Source organism: Danio aesculapii, chromosome 6, assembly GCF_903798145.1.
Source record: "Danio aesculapii chromosome 6, fDanAes4.1, whole genome shotgun sequence".
In the NCBI taxonomy this organism is placed as follows: domain Eukaryota; kingdom Metazoa; phylum Chordata; class Actinopteri; order Cypriniformes; family Danionidae; genus Danio; species Danio aesculapii.
The window spans coordinates 26,198,858-26,213,189 of record NC_079440.1 but is presented as its reverse complement, the minus strand read 5'-3'; the positions used below and the strand labels follow the sequence as shown (position 1 = coordinate 26,213,189).

The 14,332-nt window shown below is 37.8% G+C and overlaps 1 protein-coding gene across 2 annotated transcripts; it reads right to left on the bottom strand.

The window, feature by feature from the left end:
* Nucleotides 1-5,069: 5,069 nt before the first annotated feature.
* Nucleotides 5,070-7,603, bottom strand: si:rp71-81e14.2 (uncharacterized protein LOC100002239 homolog). 2 transcript variants are annotated; one of them, XM_056459049.1, is made up of 4 exons: nucleotides 7,427-7,603; nucleotides 6,753-7,076; nucleotides 6,416-6,567; nucleotides 5,070-6,098 (listed from the first exon to the last, which is right to left on the bottom strand). In XM_056459049.1, exons 1-4 carry the CDS (start codon nucleotides 7,560-7,562, stop codon nucleotides 5,931-5,933), a joined length of 780 nt encoding a protein of 259 aa, XP_056315024.1. In that variant the 5' UTR covers nucleotides 7,563-7,603; the 3' UTR covers nucleotides 5,070-5,930. The 2 variants fall into 2 exon arrangements, with proteins under 2 accessions (XP_056315024.1, XP_056315025.1); XM_056459050.1 differs by having other exon boundaries at nucleotides 6,416-6,564.
* Between the last annotated feature and the right edge of the window lie 6,729 nt (nucleotides 7,604-14,332).

The window sequence follows — 14,332 nt, the reverse complement described above, 5'->3', positions numbered from 1 at the left end:
TACATACTGTTGTTACACAATGCACTTACATAATTCTTGTTACAGATGTGTACTTTCTTAGTGTTGTTACCAATGTCCTGTTACACATTTGTACTTACACATACTATTCAGTGGGCTGTTACATGTGTGTAGTTACACCAATATTACACAAGTAACTACTATGTACCAGTGTGTACATACACTGTAGTTACATACTACTTACACATCTAGTTACCATGTAAGTTCACAGGTATAAGCGACACTTAATATAAAGTGGGACCAAAACTTATTCTCTGTGTGAGTGGTTCATTATTGTTGTGACACCCTGGTTCTCTGTAGATGAATCTAGGCTTCTGATTTGACTGGTCCATATTCAAAGTCTTTCTCAGGAAAGTGTTACACAGTCCACAGAGTATTTGTGTATCAGCTAAGTCTTGGGGATCAGCTAAATGATTTCTGGCGAAAATGAGATGATCCTTTACCTTCTTTTTGCTCAGCAGTGGTTCTAACAAACAGCCAATGTCTTAATGAGGTGCAGTAGTTGATCTGCCTAAATCAGGGGTGGCGAACCTGTTTGGCATGATGAGCCAAAAAAAAAAAACTTTATCACTGCAAAGAGCCACACAACAGATGCGAAGTTCACTGCCTTTGGGAAATTCCCGGGCTACGGCAGAATGGAGAGAGGTGAAATGTCGCTCGAGATTTGAAGCCTTAAAATGTGACAACGAAGTCTGGCATATCAAGTAGAATGGCTTTCCATTTCTTTCAACAAAAAAATATAAATCCTCCCATTCAGATAAAAATGTTCTGCGCTCATCTTCGTATTTACGCTTAGCTGTACGCTTTCCTGACTGCCATGACGATTGATATTAACGAACTGCACGTCACTCGTGTTGTGCCCCAATCACACGGGGCTTCAGTGTCAACTCTTGACTGAAGGCGTGTCTGAAGTTAGAGCTGAAACGATCGTCATAGAAGCGTCAGAAAATGAAATTCAGTCAGCAATAGGCCACTGTCTAGCAGGTGTATTTGCATACAGCGATCTGATTGGCTGACGCGTCCGTTGGCGCTTGAAAAGTTGTGCTACTCTCAGCTTCTGCAGCGAGCAACGCTGAAGCCCCGTGTGAATGGGGCATTAGTCAATTGGTTAATGTATGTTAAATCGCGCGAGAGGTTGAGCCGCACAAGAGCAGTAAAAGAGCCGCAAGCGGCTCGCGAGCCGCGGGTTCGCCACCCCTGGCCTAAATGCTAACCAGTTAGCATAATAGCTTTAAAAAATAATCCCTCCCCTGCCGTCCAAAGCTACGCCTCTTGAAATTGCAAATGCACACATTAAAGATGACAGAGACCCACTAGATCTTTATAGTACTTTATAATACTACAATTCTGAATGAAAAACTATTATATCTAGCACATTTTCGGTAGCAAGCAAAACTTGTCATAATGTGCAATATTTTAAGTATGCAAGTGTAATGGGTTTTATTTTTAGAATTTCAGGGTGACACACTATAGGCAAGATACACCTCCTGGCGTCGGTACATAGTTTTATTGCGTACACCTGTGCAGCTCATTATTGGGAGAGCGTGGATATTCAGCATTTTAAAAGGCATCTGTGTGAGCATTGCATGTGACTTCTCAAGTGCAGGTGAAGCCTCTGTGGTCAGAAACCATTTCCTTTAGTCCCTTGTTTGCCTTCTGCGGGTGAGTTGTTTGCTTTAACTTTTTCATTAGTTTTAAGTGATCGTCTAAAGAATGCCTTTATCATTAGGAAAGTGTGTGCGTGAAGTGACGAGAGCCATCCGCAAAGTCTGCTCTAGCCCATTAAAAATTATCTAGAAGGTAAGAAGTCTGTTTGTGGGTTTTATAAGAAGGATTTGTTTTTGTTTTTTAAAAAAAAAAAACTTAATCTGTGTTATATTTGCATTTTAGATGCGGCCTGAAGGTGCTAGCTGTTGTTTGATAATTTATTTGTGGCTGCCTTTTAAATTTGTCTCATCTACCGCTGCCCCCGGATGTGGTTACTCCTCGTAGGCATCTTATTAAACATTACGGTGACAATATTTATGGCATTGCCGCCACCATTTTGACCCTGATCTAATGCCCATATTCAATTTGATCATTACGCTGCATTGTGAACTTTATCTTTTGTGATTTTTTTTTTTTTTAGTGCAGTTTGTTTACTGTGAAAGTATTTTAGTCTGTGTGCATATCCACAGGTGGACGGATGAGCTGTAATGTTGATGCTGAATTGAAGGGGAGTTTGTTGAATTGAATGGGTTTGATTTGTCACTTGCTTTAATCATTTTTATACACTGATTTGCTGTGTGGAGTGTCCCCTATATTCTGGTGTCATTTATTGTTGTCTCTTTGTGACCGTGGGTATTTAATTGGTAATTGTGGTGAGACCATTTTAAAATTGAGTATACGATGGTGTGTAACAATAAATGAGTGTGTATATATATATTTTTTTTTTTCAAAAGTGAACCAGCAGGGTCCTTCATATTATTGTAACTATTTGTGTTAATCAAACAAGTGCTTCTTTATATGTTCCTGGGTAATAACCTAGGTGGCGTAGTCGGGTTTTCTTTCAATCTTATAGCCAAGGGTTACAAAAGAATTGCTGGACTCGTGGATCGTGCTGTCCCAAAGCAACTACTGTATGCTTAGTGGTTGGCAGGCGGCATGCAAGAATTACACTTATTACCAAGCCATACTTGCATGCTATTTCCGACAGAATATTTAAAGTAGCATAGTAAACGATATAGGGAGCATCTCACAGGTTGTCATTTGTTTGAAATGAACTAATGTGAATATAAAACCAACTTCACCTCAGTAAAGCAGGCTTGGCAGAATAGTGCTATTTACTTATGTTTTGTTGTTAAACTAAATAAAAAGTTTTGATGCTGTAAAAGGTTCCTTATGAAACTGAAAATAGTCATATCAAACTTTCGAAGATTTCAGTGGCTGAGCAACACTTGCATGTAACCTATTTGTAACAAAACAATCTACAATCTTGTGTGTAATTGAGCTTACAGTATGCATTGAATATCGTCATGCCAGTTGAAAAACTCTTCATGAAAGGATGTTGGGTAACACTTTACAATATGGGTGCACTGATATGCATTAATTAATGCTTAACTAATGCACAGATTAACAGAGTTAACACTGTTATGCCTTGCTGTATGTTATGCGGTAAGTAACTCTAAAATAGCCAGTGTTTTGCTGTAATAAAAGGAAACAGTATTTTACTGTAAAGCCAGTAAAATTTGTATGAACTTGTGCAGTGAAAAAGGTAATGACTTACTTTATATACCCATTACAGGTAGTAACTGTGACAATAAATGGTTATTACTGATCAATAATTACTATCCGATCCAATGATGTTTTATGTTGCTATTTATCGATTGGTCTCACACAATCACATGATGCGATTTCGCAGGTCAGAGTTCATAAAGCTTAAACTTTCCAATGCAGTGACGTGCGAAACTTGTCGCAGGAGCTTGCGCTTCCAGTCTGACACATTCGTGTGCGTTTGAACGGAAGTCTATGGGGAGAAAAGTCCTGTATGATCGCAGCTTAAAGCTTTGGTCACACCGGGCTTTGTGTGTGTGAAATTCTGTAGTACGGCGCTGCGAAAAGGGGCAGGATTAAACAAGATAATTAGACATTAAAAAAAGCCAACGATTGCTCAATATTTTAAATTTCAGTCCAGAGAGGTCGTGTTTTGTTCCTCAATTGGTCTGACGCAGTCAAGTGATGCGATTTCGCAGGTCAAAGTTCACCAAGCTTGCGTGCGTATGAATGTAAGTCTATGGGAGGAAAAGCCCAGTGTGACCGCAGCTTTAGAGTTCGATTAGCTAGCCCAGGTGTGTCTGATAGGGGTTGGGCTAATAACTGCTGGACACCATACCTTCAGGACCAAGATTGAGAACTCCTGGTATAACTCATAAAGAGCTTAACCATTTATTAATCATTACTGCACGAGCAACAAATAAACATTGTATATGATTTATACAGTAATTAATCTATAAATTGGTATTAAAGTCATTATGCATTATTCTCTAATAAAATATAATTTTAACTAATGTTGTAAATTCATACGTTAATTACCACAATTGTCAATGTTATGTAACTTCAAGATGTCTGCTTTAATCATTAGCTAATGATTTGTTACGGTACTATATTGTTATGATTTTATGCCGCGGTCACACTAGAGTTTGAGCATGCAAAATTCTGTCAGACGGCAGTTAAGGATTAAACTAGATGATTGGACATTAAAAAAAGAGAGTGATTGCTCCATATTTAATATTTCTCTCATGTCATGTTTTGATCTTTGATTGGTCCTACGCTATCACGTGATGCGATTTCAAGCTTGAACTTTGCAACCTAGCAAACTTCGAAGCTTGTCACATGAGCTTGAGTTTTCGGTCTGCCGCATTCGCACATGTATGAATGGAAGTCTATGGGGAGAAAAGTGCTTAAAGCTGCGGTCACACTGGGCTTTTCCTCCCATAGACTTCCATTCATACACACGCGAAAGCGTCAGACCGGAAACGCAGGGTCATGCGCCAAATTTTGCAGGTTGCTGCGGTGCAAAGTTCAAGCTTGGTGAACTCTGACCTGTGATATCGCATCACTTGACTGTGTGAGACCATTGAGGATCAAAACATTACCTCTCTGGACAGAAATTTAAAACATGGAGCAATCGCTCGCTTTTTTTAATGTCTAATCATCTTGTTTAATCCCGCCCCCTTTTCGCAGCGCCGCACGACAGAATTTCGCACACACAAAGCCCGGTGTGACTGTAGCTTTACTTGTTGAGGCACAGGACTGTTAACTAATTGGTTCTATTATGTAATTAGTTTACAGCAAACACTTAACACCACGTGCCTCAATTAGTCAATTATAATGATACCGTAGCAAATCATAGCTAATGATTAATTAAAGTAGACATCTGGCAGTTGAAATTTATTCAACCCATTGTGGTAATTAACACATGAACTTACATCATTAGTTAATATAATACGTTTGGTTTGAACTAGATATGAATACAGGGCTTGGAAACAAATAGTTTTATTAGAGTAGTCAGGTTGGAAAGGGTCAAAACATGGCATACAAAGATAATTCAAAGCATAATCCTAATACAGGCAATATGGTTGAGAAGGGCGGCAAACAATCAGAAACAATATAAACAGTCCAATGGGTCAAAACACGGCAAGAACTACAATAAACACTTTGGAATGCAGCAACAGCTAACAAAATCTCAACAATCGGAGAGCATGTGAGGGGGTGTTTAAATAGTCCAGGTAATCAGTGTAAATGATCTGCAGTTCAATTAAACAAAATAACCAAATAAAATACAATTAAAAGCACAGATAATTAGTTCAAATACATGCAGGTTACTTAAGCTCTTTTGTAAAATATAAGCCTCAGAACACACTAAGTGTTAAAGTAACTTTAACACAGTTAATCAAAAGAAACACCATGTGACTTCATAGAAAGGAAAACATGACAACAACGTTCAAAGGAAGGTGACTAGTTGAAAGGATGACTAGTTGAAGGTGTGAAATGAACATCAGAGCGTCAAATATAATATATTTTTTATAACTAAAATTTCTTCAGTGGTTAGATTTAAGTTTTTCATGAGATTTTTTTTTTTTTTTTTTTGTGAAATGTGATTTTGTACTTGATAACAGTCAGTTAACCATTGGCCTGCACCAAAACTGAAACTTGCAGATACCCTCTTAACATTATAGGTTCCATTGCAGATGCATGTGAAACTTTAACCACAAGTGGGACACTTGACATGTCTATTGTCTGTCAGCTAAAAATATCTCCTCAACTGTTGCATTTCTTCATAATTATTATGCATTTCTATAATTATTATTCCTGATCAACAACATTTAAAGACATATCCTATTCATGCTACCTAAAAGAATGCTCTCACACTATCACACATTATCACAGATCCTTGGTACTGTAGATTGATAGTCAGGGTTGATGAATGTCCGTGCATGTAGCTGGTGATCCAAATTGCTCCGTTTCATCTCTTCATAAACTGAGTCTGAGGGTGGATTGGATGGTGTGAATGTCATTTTTTTCCTCCAACACCCTTTCATCTGTCAATGACGAAACAAAGTGATATCAAACTTGTTCTTGACCTATTTTCCAAATATTTCAAACTGTGACATTAATGTACCAGTATAATATTGTAATTTGAAAGCTTAGTTTTCAACAATGTTGCCAAAATCCCTCAATCTTAAAGGTCTCATTTATCTGACACATTTATTTTTGACCTGAGCTGAATCACGTACAATATTTTTATAAGCCAATAGTGTTGTTAAATTAAAACATTTCCTTTAATGTGCATCGGTAACAGTATATACATCACATTCTCTAAAAGCTTTGAAAGATTTGAACTGTCATTTTCACTTACCTTCACAATCACACAGAAAAAAAACAAAATGCAGAGTAGAGACATTGCAGTGCACAAAATGAGGACGATCTTTACATGTGGAATAGCATCTTCTGTGCAATCTTTTCCAATTTCTTCAGATTTGTTAACAGCATTTTCCCCTTGATTTTCTTCTAGTGATTTTTTTATGACAGAACACAAAATTAAGAGAATTATAGCTTTACTATATTTACTCCACTGAATATTAATCTTAAACTAATTTAACTTTTGCCTTTAAACAAACATTTAGAAAAGTTGAAACAATATATTCGTAAACATGCTATAATAATTACATTTAAACATAAGACTTAAGACTTACCTATCAATAACCAAGTGATATTGCCAAGAGTGATTTTTTCTTCCAAATTAAATTCACACCAGTAAAATCCAGTGTCGGTGACAGTTACATTTAAGATGGTGACGTTAAGATTTGGTAATACTCCCCTTACATTGACTTTGTAATTGTTCAGTTGTTTATAGCTTAGAGTGACTGAGGACTGAGGGTTGTCTTGGTAAAAGTAGAAAATTTCCTGTGGTTCTCTTGCTTTTTCTTGTTTGTACATGTACACACCATTCTGCGGGCTTTTATGTGTAGTGCACTCAATGCTGATGTCTTTCCCACAAGCTCTAGTTAACTGTGTAACTGTTTGAAAACAAGCAGGGGTTGAGGCATTTTATTGAGACAACAAACACATACTGTACATTCTCTAATGAATTTTTACAAAGCTTGTTAGTGAATTAACTTTTCTTCAAAACCTTTTTTTTTTATTACAGGGTCTACTATAGGAATATAACCAATGGAAATACAACTAATGTTATTTAACTTAAATAGCATTAACATAGATGAATAAATACCGTAATAAACGTATTACTAATAGTTTGTACATGTATTAAATACATTAACTAGCATTAAATAATGGTCCATTACTTTAAAGTGTAACCAAAAACTTCAATGTTGAACTGGAAAGCAAAATATATAAACATACATCCTACCTTTCAAATTTGTGGCTGCCCATAAGGAGCTGAAACAGATCAGGACCAATAGAAAACTGCATCTCACTACACACAACATCATTGCAGATATGAGTGATCTTTGTGCAACAACATCAGGTGGAAGTGGTGGTCGCATTTCTGCGCAACAATGTCATGTGGAAGTTGTGGGTATGTGCAAAACCTACCTTTATTTCAGAGGGAAGATAAAACACCCTAAAAAGCAGAGTGAATACTTAAGTTTAAAAAATTGCCCCAATTACTATAAAAGGGGGAGGTTTGAGGTTCAGTGTAAGAGCCATAATTTGATTTAAGATAATTTATTAAAAGTGCTCTGACTCATGTACAGTTTACAAATGTTGATATGTTTAGTTGTGTACATTTGCTGATTGCACCCCTACTCTTTTGTTTGTAATGGTTTGCTCCACCCTAATTGGACAGTTTAAGTTATATTACGAATTAGGACAGTAAAAGAAAGAAAGACGGAGCAACAGTCTTTTGACCGGAGTTTATTATTATGCTGTTTGAAAATTCAGTAAACACCTTTAAATGGAAAGAAACCCGATTTAGACAATTTATTGCCTGACTGATTTTGCAATTCTGAAAGTATATTTAGTCAAAAGACTGCTCGTAAGAATGGAGAGAACAGATGTGCAAAACTGTTGCATGGATTCTGTGAAGGAAATTAAGCCAGCCACACAGACCACACAGACCATCGGATGCAAGATCTAAAGGTTAAAGGTACAGCAATGGAAGTCCTTCTTCTGGTGGAGTATATGAATGTTTGGAAGTCAAGAAACTATTTTAGTAGTTTGATTTAACTGCTGCATTTGCATTAGGTTTATAATTAGTCATAATGGCAGATGAATTGGTACATGCGAACATCAAAGATGATAGCCACAAGAGAGCGCCAAAGCCTACTGCTAGAGCAGCAGAGGAGAAAATAAATCGACTTAAGAATGCAAGATAAGAGAAACTGTCACTTTTAACTCATGAAACAAACAAAATTGACATTTTAATGCAAGATAAAGATGTAAAAACAGATGTTTTTTCCCATAGTTTATGTCAGTTTAAAAGACTGAATGCTAAATTGTCCATTATTCAGTGTCAATGTGCTACCCAGAGACTCGCTCAACAGACGCTAGATCATAGTGACAATCAACAAACAGTTGACGATGGCAGATGTCTGTTTAAAGTTTTATTTAGTAACTAAATGACTGAGATGATGGTTAAGCAGCAGAGCTTATCCCAGTTACCTCATAGAGAAGTGCTGATATTTTCTGGAGATCCTTTTGTCTTTGTTTCTGTCATACAGGCCTTTGAAGACACAATAGAAAGACTAATAATCCTCAAGACAGACTATACTATCTCAAGCAGTTCACAAGTGGTGCTGTTTCGCAGCTGTGAACAAATTAATCCTACTAAAGGATTTAAGGAAGCAAAATGTCTTCTTCAACAGCATTATAGAAATGAGCTAAAGATAGCTACCACTTATATTGAAAAGGCTCTGAAATGGCCACAAATCAAGCCGGAGGACAGTAAGGCTATGATGACCTAAGCCTTATTGCTTATTGGATGCAGAAATACTACAGCCGATGTAGAATTCATGGATGAAATGAACAATTCAACAAACATGAGAACAGTCATTACAAGAGTTCCCACTTAGATATGCTTAGCGTTTAAAGCAGGATTGGCATGCTGCCCTGGGAGAGAACTCTGAGCTCGGACATACTTGAGCCCAAGGCTCCCGCCTGGTCAGTAAGCATATAAGGGGATCCGAGATCAGGTAGGTCTCGAGAGCTCCCCCTTGGAAAAGAGAGGAAAAGGAGGAGATGAGGTGGAAGAGCGGATTCTTCTAAACGAAGGTGGGGAGAAAACGATCCATTTATAGTAAGCTTGGATCACTCTGATTGGATTATTGCTGATTACAGGGGAGAAGCCAGTCGTGCTCAAGCATATCACAGGCTCCTCTCTAAATTAGTTTGTGAAACTTCACTTCAAAAGTCCTATTCAGATTTCGAGAACGTTGGAGAAACACAGCCTTTGACATTCAGCAACGAAATGGACGAAGAGCCACGTTTGAAGATTTGGTCAACTTTATTGACTTAAATGCTCAAGTTCTGAATGACCCGCTTTTTGGAGACATCCAAAACTTAAAGGTTGAAAGAAAAGGAATGGTAAATTTTCCAGTGGGAAAGAACTCAAGGAAGAACAGTTTCAAAGAAAGTATTTTTGCCACAAATGTCTCCCCAGTTGTTAAAGAAAATGCAGAATACTCACAACCGAAAAAGCAGTATACAGAGAAATCAGATTTTATGGTTCAAAGAGCTTGCTTATTCTGTAATAAGGAGCACACACTTGATTGCTGCATGAAGCATAAGAAACAGGGATACAAAGACAGAACTAAATTTCTGAAATGTAAGTGTCTATGTTTTGGCCTTACACAAGGGCACATGAGTAAAGATTGTAAGAGGAGAATATCATGTCCAGATTGCTCACTAAAACATCCAGGTGTATCACATGTAGTCAAACAAGAAAAAAAGGTTGATGAAAATTCTGACTATGCAGTTTCAAACGCTCTTCTCCCACTGGGTCAGGAAACTTGTGGTTATATTGGGGCTGGCGTCAATCTTATCCAACCATACTTGTGAAGATGAAATCAAAGAAGAGAGAGAAATCCATCAAGACTTATGCTTTCATAGACCCGGCAAGCACTACCACCTTTTGCACAGAGGAACTCATGCATCAGCTGAATATACAGGGCAAAAAGACAGATTTTGTGCTTTGTACTATGGATAAACAAAGAAAGGTACAAGGATACTTACTGTCAGCTCTGGAGGTTTATGGAGTTGAAGAGAATATGTATATTGATCCACCAAACATATTGACTCAGCAACACTTACCTGTGAAAGAAGGATCTGATATACAGAGCTATACAGTGAATCGCAAGTCTGTGGAGAAGATTTGCTGGTGAGGTAGTGTAATACTGACTTCCCTAAAAGTCGCTATGATGACAATTCTGAAATGTCTCAAGAAGACAGACGGTTTATGATGTCTGTGACACAGTCTACTCAGTTCCGGGATGGTCACTGTTGCATGAGATTGCCCTTGAAAGATGAAAAGCTCAAGATGCTGAACAACAGGGATGTAGCAGAACAACGTCTCAGGAGTCTTGAGAAAAGACTAAAAAGAAACCATGAATTTCATGAAGACTATACTGGATTTATGAACAATATCATTGAGAAAGGGTACGCTGAGAAAATACCAAAGGAGAGTTCTGTAACGCCATGCCAGCAGAGGGAGCCCTTGCCCGACAACTCACTCAACTCCGCTCCCTCTGCTGCTATTTCCTGTTTGTGCTGTATTTCAGTGAATGCTCAGGCCATGCTTCCTTGCGAAGTATTGCCAGTTTACCTGCCTTACCAAGCGTTGTTCCAAGTGTTTATTCGTTAATGTCTCTGCCTAACCCCTTTAATAAACTTCTGCACATGGATTTTAATAAAGCCTCAGCCTTCTTGTTACAAGTTCAAAGAACAGCAAAGGATGGATAGCAGTACCACTCCAGAAGTAGTTCATACACTACTGAAAGATTTTTATCGATGATTGCCTTAAATCGGTGGCGACTGAAGAGCAAGCAGTTGCTTTGGTTAATGATGTTAGACTGCTCTGTGATGGATGTGGTTTCATTTTAACAAAATGGATGAGCAACAGTGGAACTGTACTTTTTTCGTTATCTCTGAAGAGGACCGAGCCACTGACAAGAAAGATTTGGATCTGGAGAGTGGATTGCTTTCTATGGAAAGAGCATTGGGAATCTTGTGGTGCACAGAGAAAGACACATTTAAATTCAAGATTAAAGTGCAAAATAAAACACTTAGCAGAAGAGACATATTATCTGTCATTTGCTCTGTTTACGATTCTCTTGGGTTTTTAGCACCATTCGTGCTACCAGCCAAGCTCATTCTCAGGGATCTGTGCAAAGAGAAAGTGTCATGGAATGAGGAAATTGTGGGGAAAAGAGCAGAAATGTGGTTGTCTTGGTTGAAAGAGTTACAGAAACTCACCAACTTTACTGTGAGTAGACGTATCAAACCTTCAGGATCTGGGCATATCAGAACCTTTTAGTTACATCCCTTTGCAGATGCTAGCGAGGATGGTTGCAGGACTGTAACTTAACTATTGCTGACAAATAATTATGATCAAAGGATCTACATGTTTATGATGATAAAGTCCAGAGTGGTGCCACTTAAGCAGGTTACTATTCCAAGAATGTAAATGACAGCAGCCACAGTTGCTATTAAGATGGACAAGATGTTGAGACAGGAGATCCAAATCAAACTTGAGCAATATTTTTTTTGGACTGACAGCACCACAGTGTTAAGATACATTGGAAATGACCCCACAAGATTCAGGACGTTTGTTGCAAACCGCATCTCATTAACTAGAGAGGCTTCTAAACCTGTTTAATGGAGGTCCGTGAACTCTGCTGACAATCCTGCAGACCAAGCTTCAAGAGGTCTAAATGTAGACAACTTGATTGGAAGCAAGAACTGGATTAAAGGACCTAGTTTTCTACTGAAACCACAATGTGAGTGGCCAGTTTTATCTGAGAATGTGATGTTGTGCCCAGTTAATGAGAGTGAACTCAAAAGAGTTTCCACTGTTAACACAATATGCACTCTGAGCAGTAAAAAGGGTCTTGAACGTCTAATTTGCCATTACTCAAACTGGCATCGTCTGAAGAAGGCCTATAAAGGAGCTTTGAGAGAAAAAACACCATCCGCACAAGATATGGTAAATTCTGAACTGGACATAATTCCTTATAGACAGAAAGAAAAGTTTGTAGAAGAAATTAGAATGCTACAGCAAGGAAAGACGCATGTCAAGAAAGACAGCTGTATATTGCGGTTAGATCCTTATCTTGAGGATGGCATGTTGAGAGTTGGAGGGAGATTGAGCAGATCAGCGATGCCCAAAAAATCAAAACATCCCATCATATGAACCTGCATATATACTCACTTATTCTTGAACAAATTCATCAAGCTGTTTGTCACTTGGCACCAAACAATGTTCTGGTGAAGTTGAGAGAGAAATACTGGCTTCCAAATTCAGCAATTTAAAGAATAATTCATACATGTCTTACATGCAGAAGATTAAGAAGATTGTTGGTGCACAAAAGATGGCGGATTTACCAAAGGATAGACTACTTCCAGATAAACCACCATTCAATAACACTGGCATTGATTACTTTGGATCCTTCAAGGTGAGAAGAGGATGTTGTTTAGTCAAGAGATACGGTTTGCTCTTTACCTGCCTCACCGTTGGAGCTGTTCACTTAGAAGTCACACCATCTCTAGACACAGATGCATGTATTAACCAATGGTGTAGTCCTTGCTATACACACATATACGCTGTATGCCTACCTTTTTCCATGAGCTGTTTGGGTATCACCACTTCTGAGAATCAATAATTGCGTATACCCTCGGTATACTCACTTGTTTCGCTGATTAGACTTCCCTAAATTGCACGTATTCACGTCCCCTTTAACTGTATACCAAATGAGGTTTTTTAACTCGCACCTTAATTTGTTTTTGGATTGGTGCATTTAGTATAAATTGCGCCAATCTCTGCCCCCTGACGAGCGCAGCAGCTGTGAGAAAATTTTGTGAGTTTGACCACGACAAGTCAACTGAATGATGATGTCTCGCTGAAATGCTCAGGTAAAATTATAAAACAGCATGGGCGTCGCTTTAGCCCTCCTATAATTATTTATATCTATTCAGCCCTCCTAAAAGTTTTGCGATAAGCTCGTACTGTACACTACTATATCGGTCTTTGTCAGGTGACGTCACCCTCGTAAACACCGAATTGCATTATGGGACATAGCTGCCATTTGTGTTGTATCCGAGTTAACGTGAGCTGTTGTATGTTGAGCGTCTTTCGCATAGTAAATACAGTGTTACGTTCTTGTTGTGTTAAGGGCTGTAAGTTAATAGCAAATCACGCGATCGAAAAGGTAAACAAATTATCACAACAGATATATTAAAATTCCCACTCAGAAGAAAGGATATTGACAGACTGAAGCAGTGCATCGGGTGCCCTGGCCTGCTGCATTGAGACGCAAAATATATCTTTTGCTAGCATATCTCTGTTTATGCTCTGGACATTTTTACAAAGGTAAGTATGTAAAAATATTTAAGTAACTTAAAAATTGTCATTACTTGAGCTTCAAATACTTATTTTAATTCAATGTAACACTTTAGTTTTGGGGGTAGAACTGCATTTAAATCTTGACGAATCAACTCAGTGCATATGGATTTAAGATTGTAAAGTAATTGATTTGTAAAATATTGTAAAATACTTTTAAATCTTAGTTACAACTTACATTTGCTGATTTACTCACCCCCTGTCAAAAAGTACATTTTTGACTGTCCTTTTTCTAAAAGAAAATAAAGTTTGTTGTTGAAAACATTACATGAAATATTTTAAACCTTCAGACTGTAGCTTCATAAAACTGCAGTTTAAAAATATATAATAAAAATATATTGGATGACAAAGGGATGAGTAAATTATCAGTAAATGTTCTTTCTGGGAGTTAATGTTTTAAAAGTTCAAAATTTAATTCACGTTTCTTATGCTCAAACTGTCATTTTCCATAAGCATGTAGCATTATAGTACGTTTATTTTTACTTATTCTTTTTTTGCTGTACATATATTTCTAACTTCGTCATTGCCAGCCAACCTGCATGAGATGATGGAGACTGACCCAGACTGAGCACCATCTCTACATCTGGGCCACACAGATACTACACAGACAGACACTGCACACTCTGCAAGACAAACTAAGAGGAGGGAAAGAAAACCAACACTGCAGTCAGCTGAAGATGTGGACGAAGAACATGCAGAGAA

Bases quoted from the DNA above. Each gene is read 5' to 3' on its own strand.
- si:rp71-81e14.2 (XM_056459049.1), bottom strand. From the start codon at position 7,562: ATGCGACCACCACTTCCACCTGATGTTGTTGCACAAAGATCACTCATA. The intron at 6,568-6,752 runs GTAAGTCTTAAG...AAAAATCACTAG, and splicing joins TATCACTTGGTTATTGATAG to AAGAAAATCAAGGGGAAAAT. The intron at 6,099-6,415 runs GTAAGTGAAAAT...CGTCATTGACAG, and splicing joins TTTTCTGTGTGATTGTGAAG to ATGAAAGGGTGTTGGAGGAA.